Here is an 18,870-nt window from a genome sequence, read left to right as displayed (position 1 = left end):
GTTCTTATTCAATTTTGCTGACCTTCCTACACGTTCATGGGACTCAGCAATGGTGATTTGATCACTTCACATGGCAAAATCAATGCAGATGTATCTTCTACCAAAATAAAAATTTATGCAGAGTTTCAAGTCTGTGACCCTTCTCATTGAATAATTCTGTTTGTAATTATTCGTTGTGCATATGTGTGACATAATAAAATCCTTTTCCTTTCTACATTACACAATGTGTGAAGTGTCAACAAGTGCATCTTAAACTTCTAATGAACATTAGGCATGTTCACTGATGACTGTGACAAGAACGCCATACATAATAAAAGCCAATAGAGGTGCAAATAGTCACTACTGATACAAACCACAAATGTTCTACAGGTGAACAATGATGAGTGGGTTAACATTGCCATTTAATACTTATGGTACTGGAAACAAAAACTGGTACAACCATGAGTTATAATTTTCCATCTTTGTTGATTCGTCTACACTTTCGTTGGGATGGGTTGAGAATCTTCAGAAAAAAATGGTTGAAAACTTTCATGCAAATCATGAACACTTTACCAAATATGGAAACCCAGTCAGTCACTGCCTAGAACAAATGGCACAATGACAGAACTTCAACATGTCACGTTCAAGAGGACGTATATGTGTCATATATTCTGAATCTTAGTATGGATAATTTGGATAACAGTTTGAGTGATTTTTGTCATGTTGCTAAAATTAGGAAACATCTAAAGAGTCAGTGGTCAGATCCTCATTAAATTTAGGCTGGGAATGATTGTCACTTTATTCGGTCCATTAACACTGGTGTTAAAACCTAAATAAATTTTCTCTTAAAGTTTTAGTCAACACCAAAAAAAATGTTGCTAGAGGAACTGAGTGGAAGGCTGACTCAAAACATCAGATTTCTGCAGATTCAATCACAAAATTATGACAAGAAAATAGATATTTCTAACTTTAAATGTGACCTAGAGCTTAGAGTCAAGTCACACTAAATTTTTAATAGCTTTCTCTCCAGGACTCATAGTTATTCATTATATATAATTGAACTGACCTACCATTACTTCAAATATCAAATATTGCAAACAAGTAATCAATGACATCATGTATTTGAAAACCAAGACCAAAGGCAAGTAACTGAGATTTTGTGAATTGTAAAAATCACCAACAAAATAATTTCTTACCTATCATATTGACTTCCTGGTGTGTAAATGTAGGGAACTATTTGACCCATAATTGCCTACATCATCTTTTTCAGAAGTTACTCTTAAAACTGTTTTAAAGTTTTCAAATATGAAAATCAAAGGGATTATACCACCTTCTGATGTCTCTGTTCTCCATGCTTTGCAGTCATCTACCAAACTAAACCCACTGTTCCACTGATAATACCTTCACTTTCCCTGATGGTTCCAGTATTATTAAATCCTCAATGGCACTGTTACTAAAGTCGATGAAATGAGTGGATATCCACCAGGTATCAACTACTGCAACATCAAGACACTGTAATGACAAGATGGTAGGCCCTACATAAGGCATTGTCAGTTGCCCAAATGGAGTGTGAAAAGCTGAAAAAACGAAGAGAGCAACTATACCATAGAACTGTATTTTATACATTCATTCATCATCCCAGGACCTGTGATTCCTCCAGCTGTGTAAATAGGCGTAAAGCTCTATCCCAAAATAGTGTGTGAATAGAGCGAAATTTCTGACGTGTCAGATTTTTACACATAATAGTGAACCTATTTGAAAGATGATGATGCAGCTGAGAATTGTGGTGAGATAATTTTGTCCTGATATATTTAATTAATAAATGACACAGTGAAAGAGTGCTAGTAAATACAAGACCGTATATTCCCAAAATACTGGTAACATGCCCCCCTGAAGTTACATATCTTAGATAATGTGAGGCAATATTTCATATTTCCCAGCATATTCTTGTTGCCACAGACACTATGCACTCTTAAAATTTCACTTAAAAATGCTTAAAAACCTTAGTGAATGACATGGGATTCAGCAGCATGCAAGATCTATGCAGCTAGAAGTCAACAGGTGGAACTTGGATTTGTTTTAATTGTCTCACTGATGCATTTACACACTCCCTGATCCTGATCTGGGAGGCTGAAAGCTATACTGACAAATTGCATTGCTTTTGAGTGATGCCTCTTCTCTAAACTGTACACCTCAAAGTAACCATTTATCAAGCAAGAGGAAAAAAAAAATCCAGTGAGAAAACTGATGTTCTTTCTCAGTAAGTGCCCTGCAGACCCAAGCTAAAGAAGTCACCTGTTCTTACAAAAAGAGAAGCCACCTACTACTACCAATAATCCAGCACTATTAACAATTCTCGGATAAAGTTACTGTAGCATTTTAACTGCAGTGTAAAGCAAATAAATGGTTTGAAGAAGAAAGCACAGTGTCCTGATATTAGCAAAAAGATCTGCAGGCTTGGAAAGGAATGTTTTTGTTCTAAAAGTCCTGATTGGGAGATCTTTACAAAAGGACAATATTCAGCACCCTACTACCACACCAAGGGCAGTATCAGTGATCAGAGTAGCTTCATTTTTCTTAAGACATTCATGCAAGACCAAAGCATAAGCCACTGCCTGCTGAAGTGGAGCTCCAGCAAAACCAAATTAGTAAAGAAGATGCTTTCATTCAAAACCATCTGGAAAGGCAGGCCACTCACACTACTTATGTCTTTTGTGTTTTCAGTTATAGCTTCTTTCTTAAGAGGAAGGTGAGCATTCAGTGTTGCACTGATTGTTAATGACAATGAATAATGGGCAGTCCAGTTTTTCTGGGAAAACATTGCATTAAATACTTAAGTGCTTTTATCTCTACATCCTAGAGGAGAAGCAATAGTGATACCCTTTACAAGATGGGGAAAAAGAAGTGGGAAAAAATGGCTTCAAGTTTGGGGAATTAAATCACAGCAAAAATGCCTAGCATTGTTTGAACATAGCATATGAACATTACTCTAAACCTTCTAACACTCCTGCACAATAGGTATCTTGCTGTGGATGTGAACACGTAGTTGGAGATTTTGAGATACAATCAATAAGCCAAGGCTTTGCAGAAAGTCAGTGGTAGAAGTGGAACTGGATTTAAGAACTGTCATTCAGGCCCACCTTCTTTATACTTCAGGAAGTTGCTTGAACTGAGATACCTACAGGTTAATTTCAATCTTCAATTCCTACAAATCTCTGGAAGACTCAATTTAGCTTCTTTTGATTTGTGATTACTTTCTATTGTTTTAAAAGCTTTCCTTAAAAGATTTTTTTTATAACAGTGTTCTTTTGTTTCCACACAGTAGACCAAAGAATAAACTAATACTGAAGCTGAATGGCAATCAATGGCATCAAAAATACAACATCACATTTGTCTGGAAGGCAAAACACAGTATTTATCAGTATATGATAGATTTTAAGTAGTATAAAAGTGCTCAGCAGAATGTGAAAGTAGGTTATTATACTAATGATTTTCACACAGAGAGATAACAGCTATTCAAGACAAATTGTCAAGATTTTTTTAAAACACTGTTGTTGCATTTTGAATTATACTTGCTCAAAAGTCTGCTGAAAATAGTTTTCAAGAATCTAATTTATGATATCAAATTACAATTAACTGAAATACTTCAAAGAACCCAAAAAACCCCTCTAATTAAATCACTTGCATTTGATTATTTTTTTAAAGACTAATTACACATTTCTTTAAAGGTTTTGCTGTCATCTCAAAGTTTAGACAAATCCAAATTTTATTCACAGTTTCTGCTCAGTGACTACACAGAGATCATCTTGCCATGGTGGCATGTTTTCCTCTCTGTCTTCATTACATAATTAATGAAGTTTTTTATGAGGAGCCAGGTGTAATACCTCATCTGAAAGCACTGTGACAAACAAGCTTCCTATGGGAGAGGGACATGCACTCCCAGAATCCTGTTTGTGAGGTTTTTCTTTTCATTGTTTCTGCTTTGTTATGCAGTATTTGACAAAGTAATTTTCATCTGAGTAAAAAGCAATGAAAAATTAGGAAACCTCTTACTGCTGAGACAGATGCCCAGGAAAGATTACAGAGCTCAGAAAAGAGCAGCAACTATTTGCGTTGGTATGAAATCATGTGTACTGAGGAGCAGAATAAATCAGACACACTCATGTCTCTGAAACTCTAGTAGCTAGGTTAAGCTGTTTCCTTCACCTGTGCACAACAGTGCAATACTAATCTCCACTTTGTTTACTTTGAAAAAGAAGTTAGAAGTGCTAGCATTTCTGACGAACACAAAACTAGAGCAATGGCCTGTAGAGGATGCACAGGGCTACCACGCTCTCTCCAGATCCCATGGGCAGAGAGGCAAAAAGGAGCAGATAATGGTGTGATGGCACTAACGGGAATAACAGACCATTATATACCAATAGCTGTTCCTCACTCAAAACTAGTGAAGGACTGGGTAGAATGATTACCACCAAAGCAGAAGGCCTCCAGGTCACACTGCAGACTACAGCAAGTCTGAGCACAGTTCCAAGTGGTTTGCAATTAAATGAAACAAAACAGCAAAGGAAAGGTTCCTCCCGCCCCCTCCCCAAATCCCCTAAGCGTTAGGAACTTCCCCTATCAAAGACAGGACTTGTGCCTGGTTAAGCAGAGTTACTGCTGAAGCGATGGGACAAATCCTTTTTCCTCAGCACAAACATTTCATACGGCCGTAAGCAACATCATTTTCATTTATATTTACTGAGAAAATAAAATTTTAAACAAACTTTAGATTATATGATTTTTCCTATTAAAAATAGAAGGGTATTGAAAGAAATAAATCTTGAAATGTTTTGACATTTTTAGGGAACCATTTTTATTAAAGAAATGTAGGTACCCAACAAAAGGAAGTGCTCAGTTTCACAATGCACAAAGTGGTCTGGCTGATCTCTCTGGCATAAATCTGAATTAGCATCTTTTAAAATAATGGCATTAAACCAGTATAAAATCTATCAAGAGCTAAGTTCAAATACTATAAGAGAAGACTCTGCTTCTCCTATCACAAAGGAGAAAGCTATTATCTAAAAAAAAGAAGTAGTTTTTCCTCTGAAATATCAAATCTAAATTTGGAAAAATCCCCAAACCCAAGTAAACAAAATCTTTGCATTTCTTTTAAACATTCAGGAAAAAAAATGAAGTTAGAGGTTTCATTAGTATTTGTCTGGACATGTATAGAGGTATTATTATGCCAGTAAGAGCTTATCAGCCTGTATTCTTACAAGTTTTCATTAATTTGTTATTCAAGTACATTTCTATATGTAACCCTCTCCTACATTCATGATAATCTTAATAGAAAACAGGTAATTATTTGATCCATTTTTCATTCTTTTAATATCTAAATCTATAGCACTGGTAAAAAAAAAATTGTTTGCAGACTTACAATCAAAAATTAGGAAACATTAAATCATGCGTAACATATTAGCAAGCCATGACACTCAGTTATGACTAGCACATTGCTTAATTAAGACAGGTTGGTTCTACATTTCAGCCTAGAGGAAAGGGAATAAAACCACATGAAATACTTAATATCTGCTCTATTCAAATTCAGAGTTACTTTGCACAGATTAGTATTAGGCTCAAAACAGTATTCACCATGCAGAGAACTAAGCAACAAGAATTGCATGACAGTTAAAGTAAGCAAAGGGTAGGGAGGCTCTACAGAGGGATCTGGACAGTCTGGAGCGATGGGCCGAAGCCAACTGTATGAGGTTCAACAAGGCTGAGTGCCAGGTCCTGCACTTGGGTCACAACAACCCCACGCAATGCTACACACTTGGGGAAGAGTGTCTGGAAAGCTGCCTGGTGGAAAAGGACCTGGGGGTGTTGGTCAACAGCCGGCTGAATATGTGTCAGCAGTGTGCCCAGGTGGCCAAGAAGGCCGATGGCATCCTGGCTTGTATCAGCAATAGCGTGGCCAGCAGGGACAGGGAAGTGATTGTCCCACTGTGCTTGGCACTGGTGAGACTGTACCTCAAATACTGTGTTCAGTTTTGGGGTCCTCACTGCAGGAAAGACATTGAGGTGCTGGACTGTGTCCAAAGAAGCGCAACAAAGCTGGTGAAGGGTCTAAAGAACAAGTTTTATGAGGAGCGGCTGAGGGAACTGGGGTTGTTTAGTCTGGAGAAAAGGAGGCTGAGGGGAGACCTTACCGCTGTCTGCAACTACCTGAAAGGAGGTTGTAGTGAGGTGGGGGTTGATCTCTTCTCCCAAGTAACAAGCGGAAAAGCAGACAAGAGGAAAAAGCCTCAAGTCGCACCAGGGGAGGTTTCAATTGGATATTAGGAAAAATTTCTTCACTCTAAGGGTTGTCAAGCATTGGAACAGGCTGCCCAGGGAAGTGGTTGAGTCACCATCACTGGAGGTATGTCAATTAAGCCCTGTAGATGTGGCACTTTAGGAACATGGTTTAGTGGTGGACTTGGCAGTGTTAGGTTTACGGTTGTACTCGATGATCTTAAAGGTCTTTTCCAACCTAAATGATTCTGTGATTCTATGATTCTGAATACATTGGCCTATATTTCCTAATGACACTTCTGCTCACCAAACGGAGCACTGGTGTGACTGTGTGGCAAAAGCATCTCAGATGTGGCTAGGTGATTCTGACTTGTGGAAAGAGGAAGTGCTTCAGTGTCACTGTGCAAACACAAGTGTTACTTCCTGGACCCCACCAAGTTCCAGACTCTGCTGTTTCATAACGTCTGCAGAGCTGCCTGGCCTGACTTTCTGAGGAACTATTGCTGGAATTCATAACAGTTTCATTTGGCAACTCCCCTTTCTCACTCTAAACATGTTTGGTGTCATAGGGCAATCGAAACATGACCTAGCATTTCTGCATTTTTTTCACCATTTCTCCAGTGTATCTGTCTTTAGGGTTTTACTTGGGTATTAATTGATTGATTTTCCAGTTTACAGCATAACACTACTTATGTCATGTCAGTTGTCTCATCACTACTGAGTCACTAAATAAGGTAAAGATTAATGAAGGCAACTATTCTTTTTAGCTATTCTCTTCATTATTACAAGTCAGGCTGGACAGATGCTACTTTGTTTTGTTACCATGACTTTTACTTAGGGTGAAAATCAAAACAGAGCCCAAAAAGCCTGAAGAGATCAAGCATGCTGGGTGTGAACTCCTGCTCAAAGAGTGTAACTGTTGAGCTATAGCAAGCTCTTCTTCTGATGTGGGTGCATGTATTCAATACAGACACCCTAGCAACTGAAGAATAGTGTGAAAACACCCAAACTTGCTTCAGGAGATGCACAAATTAATTTTCAGCATGGTGGCTTTGATATTCATGATGTCTGGCTGCAGAAGTTTACCTTGGTGAGAACTAAAGAGAGAATATTCCGTGCAGACTCAACTCTCTTTCTAACTCAGCAACACAGCAGTTGCTAATGCTTTTCATTTTCAAAAGCAGACCTTTAGGCACTATGAGGGTGAACTCTGGAGTTGACATATACTACTCCTTATTTGGGCCAGACAATGAATAAGAAAGTTAAAATTCTCTATTATTTTTTTATTTTTTTAAAGAAAGGCATCATTACTCAAGTTCATTTACATTTACACTTTCAATTGTAGAAGAACTACTTTCCCTATAGAAATGTTTGCATAAAACCCCTAAAAACTGAAAAAAAAAAAAAAGACATTAACTTCTATCTTTGATACACAAAGAAGACAGAACTGGTGCTGAGAGCACAAAGAAATTACCCTCAGGGGTTTGAATATCACAGATTTACAGCTCAGCCCAGGAATAACTCCTTCAAAACTTTTAATGAGGGTCTATTCAAACTGGCTTACTTACTCATTTCCCTGCTGACACCACATTGCAAGTTGTTACTGTAAGATAAGATGCCACTTCCTCTTTTTGCTTTCCTTAAAAGCTGAGACCCAAATCCAGGTGTCACCAACAGCCTCAGTGGCTCTCCAGTTTCCCATGAAGGTGTGGAGCATCTCCCCAGGATAACTCAGACTTTCATCCTTGCAGTTCTGAGTTGTACTGAACCACAAGTCTTGTTCTTCCCCTCTCCCCTCCTGGGTGGTGTCAGATGAGTGGGTGGGAGCGCTGATTCTTTGCTAATCTCTGCTGCAAGAAGTGAATAAGCTCTACATCCCTTTAATTCAGCTTCTTCATTCTGTGATTCCTTACTGATAGTCACATCATTTGCCACCAATGCAATTTAGTACCCAGCAACTGTTTTAGGCATCAGAAAAGTCCCTTAGAATAGCATCAACTACTGTTGTAAGAAGCATTCTGCTTTACTTCCATACCTTCACCAACACAATGGTCACATGAAAACTAGTATTTCTATATCTAGAATACTGTCATACACGCGTTTTGGGTCATTGCTAGTTAGCTATTACCAATATCCCTGCTCACTAGCACTACTATGCTGCACAAACATGATGAAGGACATTCTTTTGATACTAATTTTTTCTTGGAGGCTCAGATGTGCCAGACCACTAAGAAATTACAGGAATTCCTTGGCTGCATGCTATTAGACACTGTGATCTCCTTGAAACAACTAGAATAGAACAGATCTAAGAAAAGAAATGACATAGCCTAGAGTCCTTGTTCATGGTGAAAAAGTACACAGAGTGACACATTACTTCCTCAGATGTTCAGATGACTCAAACTAACAGTAGAAACCACCCAGCACAAACATTTACCAAAACTGTTAAAAATTATAGTAAGATCTACTGAAAAAAAAACCCACACAAGAGGAAAGATATATATACATATATATATATATGCACCAAGTCAATGAGAGCTGTTAGGGTTTTTTTTTGACATTTTAGAAAAATTTTCAAAGGACAACATAATTAGATTAGTAAATACACTATAAAACATCCTGCAGGCATTTTATCTTGCAATGGCTAGTAAGATTAAATCATCAGCCTACCATATAGTCTTTGACATCTAAAAAAAAAATTTTTATTTTATATTTCTGAAAAAAATCTAAATAACAATTATTTTTGAAAGTGGATCTTAAGAAATTAAGATATTAAGATATTAAGAAATTAAGAATTAATAATATGTTATTTCTTACCTATAAATGGTATGGGGAACATACACTTCTCTAACTGGGAATTCCAAAATCTCTTTGTGGGGACGATTACGGTTTTCTGGAAATGGCTTCACTGGTAGTAATTCTGCTGTCAGGCAATAACCAAGGTTTTCTGGAGCTGGGGAAATCTCCAGTTTAAGTGTTCCTTTAAAAAAAAATCACAAAATCTCAGCAAAAATATGAAAAGTAACCAACGTATAATAAAGCAAAAATGAAAACAGTATGTGAGGTTACATAGCAATAGTGCAGAAAAAAGAACTGCATCTTCGGCTAGAAGGCTGCATGAGAATGGAATCACAGGTGTAGAAAAATACACATGAAGTAACCTACACACATCCCTACACATCAGGCCAATATACAGCTCTTTATGTCTACCCTGTACAGTTTCAAAGAAACAGGAAAGAAAAAAGGAATACTATATGCTGGGTTGATGTTCTATTATCTTTCACACACAGATAATATAAAATTTTTTCTGGGAGACAAAAGATAAAAGGGCTGCTGTCTAATACAGTTCTCTCACCCCCCCGAACTCCCCCAAACTTCTGCTCTGATTAATCTCTGCCAAAGTAGACACCACCCACCAGGAAAGCCAGGCTTGCTGTGATGAGCAGTTAAACAGTTAATACTGATAACATTTACCCAAGTATAACCAGACTTTCAATTTAAATTCTCTGTTGTGATAAGTGGAAACCATTTGTGAAACTCAGACTTGTCATTTCTGGCCATCAGCTAAAAAGGCAAAACAGTTTTGCACTCAGTTCATATTTTTTAAGGTTCCTTTACAACCCAGAAAAGCTTGAGCTGTAATTTATGTGAAAAAGGAAAAATAAGCTGGTCCTGGTTTTGACAGTAGCCAAACACTATCTCCGCTTCTCTAGTTTCTTAACTAATACTGATGCAAACACCCAAATAAGTTGAAATGTGTACATTTTTTAATCTCCCTCTGTAAAATATGACCCATTTAAAAACATTGCAGGGAAATAGCAAGGATCTTAAAAATTTGCTTTAAAGCACTGTCTTCAAACCATTAGACATCCATTAGATACACTGCAAATTATGGAGGAAAGCAAATAATTTTAGAGTATCAAGTTAAATATAGATCTCAATATTCACTCATACAGAATAAAACCTCAAAAGCATCTGTGCTCAGGTAGACACTGGGAACCCAGGAAGTTCCACAATAGCACATACTACAGACTTAAAACGCAAGTTAATTATATTTTGGGGTTGGAATTTACAGAAGAATTTAGGGGAGAAAAGTACATCTACCCTTTTCCATCAAAAACAAATTATGTACCTGGTAAAGTCTTAATTCTTCTCTGCAAGGAAGACGATCTTTTGAAATCAGCTAAAAATTTGAACAGGTCTTCATCACTGAGCCTGTCTCCTTCCTACCAGGAGAAAGAACAAAAATCAGTACCTTTATAACAATACTCCATAACACTGAGAAAAGTTTTTGAGTGAACTATGTCCTTGAGGCATGCAAAGCGAATGGGTTACTGCCTACTTGACAGCAGTTATCCTCTGTCCCCACACAAACTAGTAACTCACTAGTAACTTTTCCCAACACAGTTCACATTACATAGATGAAAAAATGTCTTAGGCAATCAGAAATAAACAGTATCCAGTACCTGTTTAAAGAAAGTGCTGAGGGTCAGAGAGATTGTTTTGAAGTTTGATACTGGATAGCTGTCCTCTGAGCTGAGACTTCTCTCAGAAAGTCTTCTTGCCTGTAGCAGTGTTGCCCTCTTGTCACTAGTGGATCCTTTCCCTTCAAAGGGAAATTAAGTGAAACACCAACTGCTTGTCTTGCTTCAGTACAAAGACATACACTAGAAAACCACAACTTCTCACCAACATCAGAGGATAGAGTGAGAGTACCTAAAACATTCCACTACTTTTATTTCAGACTATGTGAAATAGTGGAATGCCAGGACACACCTAGTGAAGCAACATAATTTCTGCTGCAGAGCACAAACTTATTCAAATTTTTAGTTCATGGGTAATAAAGTACATTGGTCAATGTTGTTGAGCAATGGTCCTGTATACTCTAGAAACTAACATGATATGTATTTTGATTGCCCTGTATTGCAAACGAACTCCACATGGCAAAAGGACTTTTACTTCTACAAGACCAGTGTTCAACAAAAATTTGGCCTAAAACATGGAAGAATATTTAGCATTGTCCTGGTTTAACCAGGATAGGGTTAAGTTTCCCCAGCAGTGGGGGAGGAAGCTCTAGCCGGGTTATTCATATGCCATGCTGACATCACGTCCAGGCGCCAGAGCGCTGGAAGAATCGGTGATCGCGTGGGGTTCGCGCCACTGGGTTTTCTCTCACTGCTATATTGGTAGATATTTTGCCCTGTTCATTGTTATTACTATTATTCTTAGTGTTATTATTGTTGTTTGTTGTGTTGCTATTGCACTGCTGTATTAAACCTGTCCTTATCTCAGATTGGGGCTTTGTATTTCACTCCCTTTGTGGGGGAGGGGCAGCGGCCGCATGGTCTCAGACCCCGGCAGGGGCTAAACCATTACAAGCATACATAAAAATAAACATGCAGAGATGAAACAGTGAGCATATTAAATTGTGTTTGTAGCACTAAAAAGGAAGGTGAGAAGACATGACTTTGAATCTGTTGTTCACTCCTGATGCCAGTGTGAATGACATTGTTTCTTATACACAGTCCTACCAAAGAGTTAGAAAAGTTACACAACTACCGTTTAAACCTTCAGCCTCAGGTATTTCTCGTTCAAGTGTTGAAAGGTTGAAGAAATTAGTTAGGCTTATGGGAATCCAGGCAAATGGCATTCTGTATTTCCCCAATCGCTGACAGAAGGATTCAGCTTGGGCTTTCAGTTTTTCAATCTTTTCTTTTGCCTAAGACAAAGAAAACAATGACTGATTAAAAACCAATCAGTTATTTTAATGCTACTATAGATAAAAAATGGAAATTATATATTTACAGTTCAGTAAATAATTTGCATTCTTACCTCCTGTGTTTTATTGCTACATCCCTGTCAGGATCATAGCTGTTTTGATTTGTACATTCACTTCTCATTTCTTTTCAATGAGTTCATTTTCATTATAGAAAGGGAGAATGCAGATCTTTTTGCAGTGACCCTGAAGCCCAGCATGAACAATCACCATGAAACATTAACAAGTCTACTTCCTTTGTCAGATACAGAAACAATATTCTCCTGAAAGCAATATTCTAAAGGTGAGAGACATGTAGAAGTCCAGCAAATACTGTCAGTCTGCTCCAGGGAGGTAAATGACCGAAAATTCCTTGAACAGAGCTCATGTTATCTATCGGTAACAGCACTAAACTGGCCATGTACACAGTACAACAGGTTGTTTGCCCATCCAAATCAATAACATGTCTCTGAGGCACAAATATTTCTGCTAACTCCACGTTGCATTGTCATCTCATTTGCTCACCCGTCTGCTTCGTGACTCAAGACTCTGTCAGTATTGATTTCCAAAGGGGTCAGTAATGAAAGTGCACCTCGCCTTCTCCTGACTTTTTCCCTTCAGTCAGACACCAGACTGCTTGCATCATGGATGCACCAACTGGCTTCTTCTGCAATGTTCTTGGGATTTTGACCTATTCCAAAGGGTCTGCTCTTTCTCTGGTTTTTTTCTTGTGCATGCATTTTTTGATCTAAACAGTCTTTATAGTTATTTACTTACCTTACCAGCCTCACTTTCTTTAAGAACCATGTAGGGTTCTGCACAGTCTCCAATTTCTCCTTGCTGAAGCACTTTTTCTATCTACAAAAAGCATCAAAATAAGACACACAGAAAAAATATCACCCAATTAGTAACATGTTGCTTCTCTAGCAATATGAAAGTGCCTGCCTAAATGCACAATACAGAATTCTTAAAACTGTCTTTATGGAGCAGCTGATACTAAACCTTCTCCTAGTTTTCCATCTGGTTTGTTAGAACGCAGAAAATACATATGTGACAACACTGTCAATCAGGCACTACTGCATTTTCACTAAAATTAGGAAAATTAACACATTTCAAATGAAGTGGTTCAGGCTAACTCAAATTCAGAATTAAATTAACAAAATTATGCAAAGTGGACCAAACCAAAGCCAAAAAACCTCCACAGAATGTGATTAAAATTTTAATAAATGGCTTATTACACTTACTTTAAATTTCCCTTACGCACAGATAGGAAATTCTATATACTTAGAAGAACTAGAACACAGGGCACCTTAGCTTGGGGGTGAGATCATAGAATCATAGCACAGTTTGAGTTGGAAGGGACCTTAAAGATCATCTAGTTACAACCCCCCTGCCATGGGCAGGGACACCTTCCACTAGATCAGGTTGCTCAGAGCCCTGTCCAACCTGGCCTTGAACACTGCCAGGGAGGGGGCAGCCACAGCTTCTCTGGGCAACCTGATCCAGTGTCTCACCACCCTCACAGGAAAGAATTTCTGCCTTATATCTAATCTGAATCTACCCTCTTTCAGTTTAAAACCATTATGCCTCATCCTATCATTATACTCTCTGATGAAGGGTCCCTGCCCATCTTTCCTGTAGCCCCTTTAAGTACTGGAAGGCCATCATGAGGTCCCCCTGGAGCCTTCTCTTCTCCAGGCTGAACAACCCCAACTCTCTGAGCCTGTCCTCACAGGAGAGGTGCTCCAGCCCCCTGATCACCTTCATGGCCTCCTCTGGACCCCCTCAAGCAGGTCCATGTCCTTCTTATGTTGGGGGCCCCAGAGCTGGACACAGTATTGCAGGTGGGGTCTCAAGAGAGTGCAGTAGAGGGGGAGAATCACCTCCCTCAGCCTGCTGGTCACACTTCTCTTGATGCAGCCCAGGATACAGTTGGCCTTCTGGGCTGTGAGTGCACGTTGCTGGCTCACTGTCAGTTTTCCATCCACTGATACCCCCAAGTCCTTCTCCACAGAGCTGCTCTCAATCCACTCATTGCCCAGACTGTGTCTGTGCTTGGGATTGCCCTGACCCATGTACAGGACCTTGCACTTGGCCTTGTTGAATATAGACACAGACATACACGATATATGAATATATACAGATACACCAGTGGACAACTGCACATGTACTATTAAAAACTATCAGAATTCATCTTGGCTACAGGAAACTTGTGTTTGTCAGCTCCACAAACTCAGACAACAGGCATAGCTGGGAACAGGAAGAACAATGTTGAAGTAGCACTGTAACATACCTTTATTACTAGATATATATCTGATGAGGGATACGTGACAGAAAATACTGCCGATCTTGCCTGAGTAGACAAGTCAATGGAGGGGGTATGAGAACGCAAGAATCCTCTTAATGAATCAGGGTTGAGGTCACAATGAAAATTTTCTGAGATCTTGAAAAGAAAAATAAATTAAAAGAATTAAAGAAGAAAAGAAAAAGAAAATGTATTGAAAGAAAAAATGCATCAAATTTTGTTTTAAAATAGTAACTGGAACTATAAAATAAACAATTGCAACATTGTGACTTTGAATAAAAAGAATCCTGCATGTATGAAACACTTGCATGTTTTTTGTAAGTTTTCCTAAATTATTACTCCCGAGATAAAAACCCAAGCCAACTGAACAAAAGTATTGTATGCATACTTACCTTTTTTCTTTCTTTTATATCATAGAGAGCTATACATGCAAACAAAGGTTCAATCTCTATATCAAACCTGTTAAGGAAAGACACACAGGACACTGATTAATACTGCACTCTTATGACTCTGTATAACAAAAAAAATCAAAGGGCTGTATTTTGACTGGCACTTCCACTAGAAAGTAAGGAGAAATATTTAGTTCCAGACCACAGCTCTCTCAGAGTCTGGAGGATTGTTTTGTTAGTGCATTTTATTAGATGATTTCATGAGGAAAAGAAGGGAAGTAAACTGCATGCAATGTATTTTCTAAATCTGTCAGAAAGGTGGTCTCAGATATCAGTTAAAAACCGTTATACCTTCCTTGATTTTTTTTTTTTTTCCTGTTTATCAAGTCCCCTAGCATGTACGGAGACCAATCTAGTTTATTGGAAATATATAATTTGGGCTCATTCCCAACTCCTTTTCACCCTGACAAATTAAAGACTTCTGTAATGATGTATAGAAATGATACTACACTAAGAATGAACAAGCAAGCATGTAAACATTTGCTGAACAGGACACCTGCAGTGGTGTAGCAGGGTTGGCAGCAGTACATTGGTATGAACTGAGAAATGGTGAGCAAGGCCTGTGAAGGATACTTACTTCAGAGTCTGCAGCTTCACCAAAATCCTGTTGCCCAGATGTTCCTTTGGACGATCTGGCACCGGCCGTATCTCCACTGCATCTTCCTACCATTAAACAGTTATTCTAGTCATACTTGATTAAAACAATTGTAAATTTATGTATTTACATAAAACCTTTATGGGATGTTAACTGGGCCACTGCTACAGACTAGCACCTTCTCCCACTCAGCAGGTATTTTAATCTCTTCAGAGATGAAAGAGAATTGATTCTGACCCCCATCTGGCATTTACACTGAATATTTACACTTCTGGCCCCCAAGCAAGTGTTACAGTGAAGGGTAGCATCCTGACACTCAAGTTGCACCAGGAAAGGTTTAGACTAGATATTAGGAAGCATTTCTTTCCAGAAGGGGTTGTTGGGCGTTGGAACGGGCTGCCCAGGGCAGTGGTGGAGTCCCCATCCCTGGAGGTGTTTAAGAGTCGCGTTGACATAGCGCTGAGGGATATGGTGTAGTTGGGAACTGTCAGTGTTAGGTTAATGGTTGGACTAGGTGATCTTCAAGGTCTTTTCCAACCTTGATGATTCTGTGATTCTGTGAAACAACTGTATTACCAGCACATGGCTTGACCCACACTGAGAGGGCTATAATGAAGCCTCAGGCAACATCACAAGTCTGAGTACAACGCCCTGTATGCATGTTCAAGATAGCTGACAGGAGGCCATGGTGACATGCCCTCACTGTATATTATCCAAGGGAGATGTGTACCCAGGCCACAAACCCTGTTTTTCAACTGTGGTGCAGCTTTAACCTTAAACATGCCGGCATGGCCAGCTCGGGAAGGCTTGTGGGCCAGTCAGCCCCCAAGCTCACCTCATCCACGGAGGGATAGAGGGCGAGGAGCTCGGCGTGTCTGTTGGTGCGCCGTGCCTCCTCGTTCTGTCTCTCAAACTCCTCCGCACTGACATGTCGCAGCAGGTTTTCCAGGCGGGGATCTGGCTGCAGGCTGCGCAGGTCAAAGTCGCAAGAGGTGAGGGTTGTCCTCGAGGCCTCTTCGGGAAGTGTGTGGACAGGTCGGGGACCCGCCTGTTGGAAAACAACAAAATAGGAAGCTGTGGCTTGGACACCGATGCATCATGAAACGTCTTTTGCTTCTCTGGCAGAAAGGGCCTTAATGCTACCTCTGCCATGAGGCCTAATGGCAAGCATGGCTCTCCTCTTGACACCACTACAGACATCCTAGGATGTTTCCTTTGAGGAAAGCTGCTATATTTGATCACTTTTCCCAAAGTGAAGAAAGTGTACCTGAAAGTTTGCATCTCCAGAATCCAATGTTTCTGATTCAAATGTTTGTTTTTGAAGTGTCTTGTGAAAATCTTTTCGGGATCCCTTGTTTTTCAGGCTACAAGTATCTGAATTCCCTTGGTTCCTTTCACAGAGAAGCCCGAGCAAGTCAGGACAGCATGAGGAGGAATTAAGGGAAAATAAAACAGAAAAGACAGATTTAAAAGATATTAAGCAACTGGAAACATTATTGTGCAAAAGAGCAACACAACTTTTATGCAAAAATGTGACATCTCACAATGTTTAATTGTTTTATCACACCACTGCTACTTTATAATTAATACTAGGAATGGTTTTAAATGAAGAAAATTCAATCAGATCACTTTTGTATAGACTGTGAGCCTGACACAACAGCAAAACCCGACCTAGGTACAAATTCAGATCTGAGCTCCTCATCAGACATGATGATTATTTCAGTGACCTTAAGAACCTGGATCAGGATCACTTATCTCTTGGCTGGCTCTTTGCTCCTACAATTGTACATCAAAGAGCTTACTGCTCTTGTCCTGGACCTAGCTGGTATCCCATGTTGATCACATACAACAATCTACACCTTTCAAACAGTGCCTGTTCTTGAGGAGGGCTATTACTATGGCACTACGTAACCCCCTCTGCTAGCAACTTCCCAAAATTTTGCAGCAAGATACCTATTTCAAATTACATTTTTGCAGCAGATGGAAAAAAAAGAGCAGGTACCCTGAAAAAAGAGCAGACGCATCCAGAGCTGTATTTCTTCCACTTCAGAATGCAATTTGTTAAATCCTGTGATGGCCTTTCTGCAATCAGCCTCCTTAGTAACACTATCCTTCGTTCGTTTTCCTTTCTGTAACACTCCCAAAGCATCTAAACATCTGAGTACTTTCACAAAGATGCCAGTTGTGCTGGTTTAGGCTGGGGTAGAGTTAATTTTCTTCATAGTATCTAGTATGGGTCTATGGTTTGGATCTGTGCTGAAAACAGTGTTGATAACACAGGGACATTTTCATTATTGCTGAGCAGTGCTTACACAGCATCAAGGCCTTTCCTGCTCCTCATCCCACCACACCAGTGAGGAGACTGGGGGTGCACAAGAAGTTGAGAGGGGACATAGCTGGGACAGCTGATCCCAACTGACCACAGGGATATTCCATACCATATGGCATCATGCTCAGCATATAAAGCTGGGGGAAGAAGAAGGAAGAGGGGGATGTTCAGAGTGATGGGGGACGTTCGGAGAGATCGTGTTTGTCTTCCCAAGTCACTGTTACGCATGACGGAGCCCCGCTATCCTGGAGATGGCTGAACATGTGCCTGTCCATGGGAAGTGGTAAATGAATTCCTTGTTTTGCTTTGCTTGCGTGTGTGACTTTTGATCTATTACACTGTCTTTATCTCAACCCACGAGTTTTCTCACTTTCACCCTTCAAATTCTCTCCCCCATCTCACCAGGGGGGAGCGAGTGAGCGGCTCTGTGGGGCTTAGTTGCTGGCTGGGGGTAAACCACAACACCATGATAAACAATTATTGATCAGGGAGACACCTTTTCATTACATTTTGGGAGTAACTGAATTATATGCTCTGATGTGTTTTAATTTTAATTATTTGCATTTTAATAGTTTATCAGTTCACTGCGAATGAAAACTGAAGTCATAAAAGGTACAATCCCAGCTCTCCTTGGACGTGACCTTGTTTTGGAACCATCATAATTCAGAATGAAAGACACAAATTCTGCATGAGTTTACTTTAAGACATTTCAGCATCCCAAAGAGGTTTTGCTGATTATTTTTTCACTACCTCTGGTGGCAAACAAATGATTAGTGGAGAGATTTATGTACCTAAGAGCATACTTTCCCTGTGGTGTACCAGCTACACCAGAGATGCCTTTCCCCTAAAGCATTCCTGGAAAATCTATTTATCTTGCTTACTTATTTTGAAAAGTACAGTAGCAATTAAAACTCACCAAGAGGCAAACCCTACTTTTAGCACACATATCAGTTTAATGGACACACACTGAATTAAGAAAATGGGACAAGGAAAAGGAACAAAGGACAACTGAAAGAAGAAACTGACAGGCACAGGAACAAGCCTCCCATTTAGTCTCTGGCAAAAACACACGGACCACACATCTATGTCCAGCCCCTCTGTCATATACCTCTCTCCCTGGGGCACGAGGACCACCTCCACTCATTCCATCCACTGAAGACTCTTCAATCTCTGTTCTGAACCTTCACA

The 18,870-nt window shown here is 39.4% G+C and overlaps 1 protein-coding gene across 3 annotated transcripts in view; it reads right to left on the bottom strand.

The window, feature by feature from the left end:
* DOCK8 (dedicator of cytokinesis 8) overlaps nucleotides 1-18,870 on the bottom strand; it is a 99,452-nt gene that overhangs the window by 52,794 nt on the left and 27,788 nt on the right. For all 3 annotated transcript variants that reach the window (XM_074855384.1, XM_074855385.1, XM_074855386.1), the window contains exons 5-14: nucleotides 16,621-16,744; nucleotides 16,189-16,401; nucleotides 15,336-15,421; nucleotides 14,702-14,768; nucleotides 14,298-14,447; nucleotides 12,782-12,862; nucleotides 11,809-11,968; nucleotides 10,716-10,855; nucleotides 10,382-10,475; nucleotides 9,067-9,229 (exon numbers count right to left, since the gene is read on the bottom strand). In XM_074855384.1, coding sequence (XP_074711485.1) covers nucleotides 9,067-9,229; nucleotides 10,382-10,475; nucleotides 10,716-10,855; nucleotides 11,809-11,968; nucleotides 12,782-12,862; nucleotides 14,298-14,447; nucleotides 14,702-14,768; nucleotides 15,336-15,421; nucleotides 16,189-16,401; nucleotides 16,621-16,744 — 1,278 coding nt within the window. The remainder of the gene's footprint in view (nucleotides 1-9,066; nucleotides 9,230-10,381; nucleotides 10,476-10,715; nucleotides 10,856-11,808; nucleotides 11,969-12,781; nucleotides 12,863-14,297; nucleotides 14,448-14,701; nucleotides 14,769-15,335; nucleotides 15,422-16,188; nucleotides 16,402-16,620; nucleotides 16,745-18,870) is intronic.

The sequence above is a fragment of the Strix uralensis genome, chromosome Z (genome assembly GCF_047716275.1).
Source record: "Strix uralensis isolate ZFMK-TIS-50842 chromosome Z, bStrUra1, whole genome shotgun sequence".
Classification (NCBI taxonomy): Eukaryota; Metazoa; Chordata; class Aves; order Strigiformes; family Strigidae; genus Strix; species Strix uralensis.
This window is presented reverse-complemented; position numbering and strand designations above follow the sequence as displayed.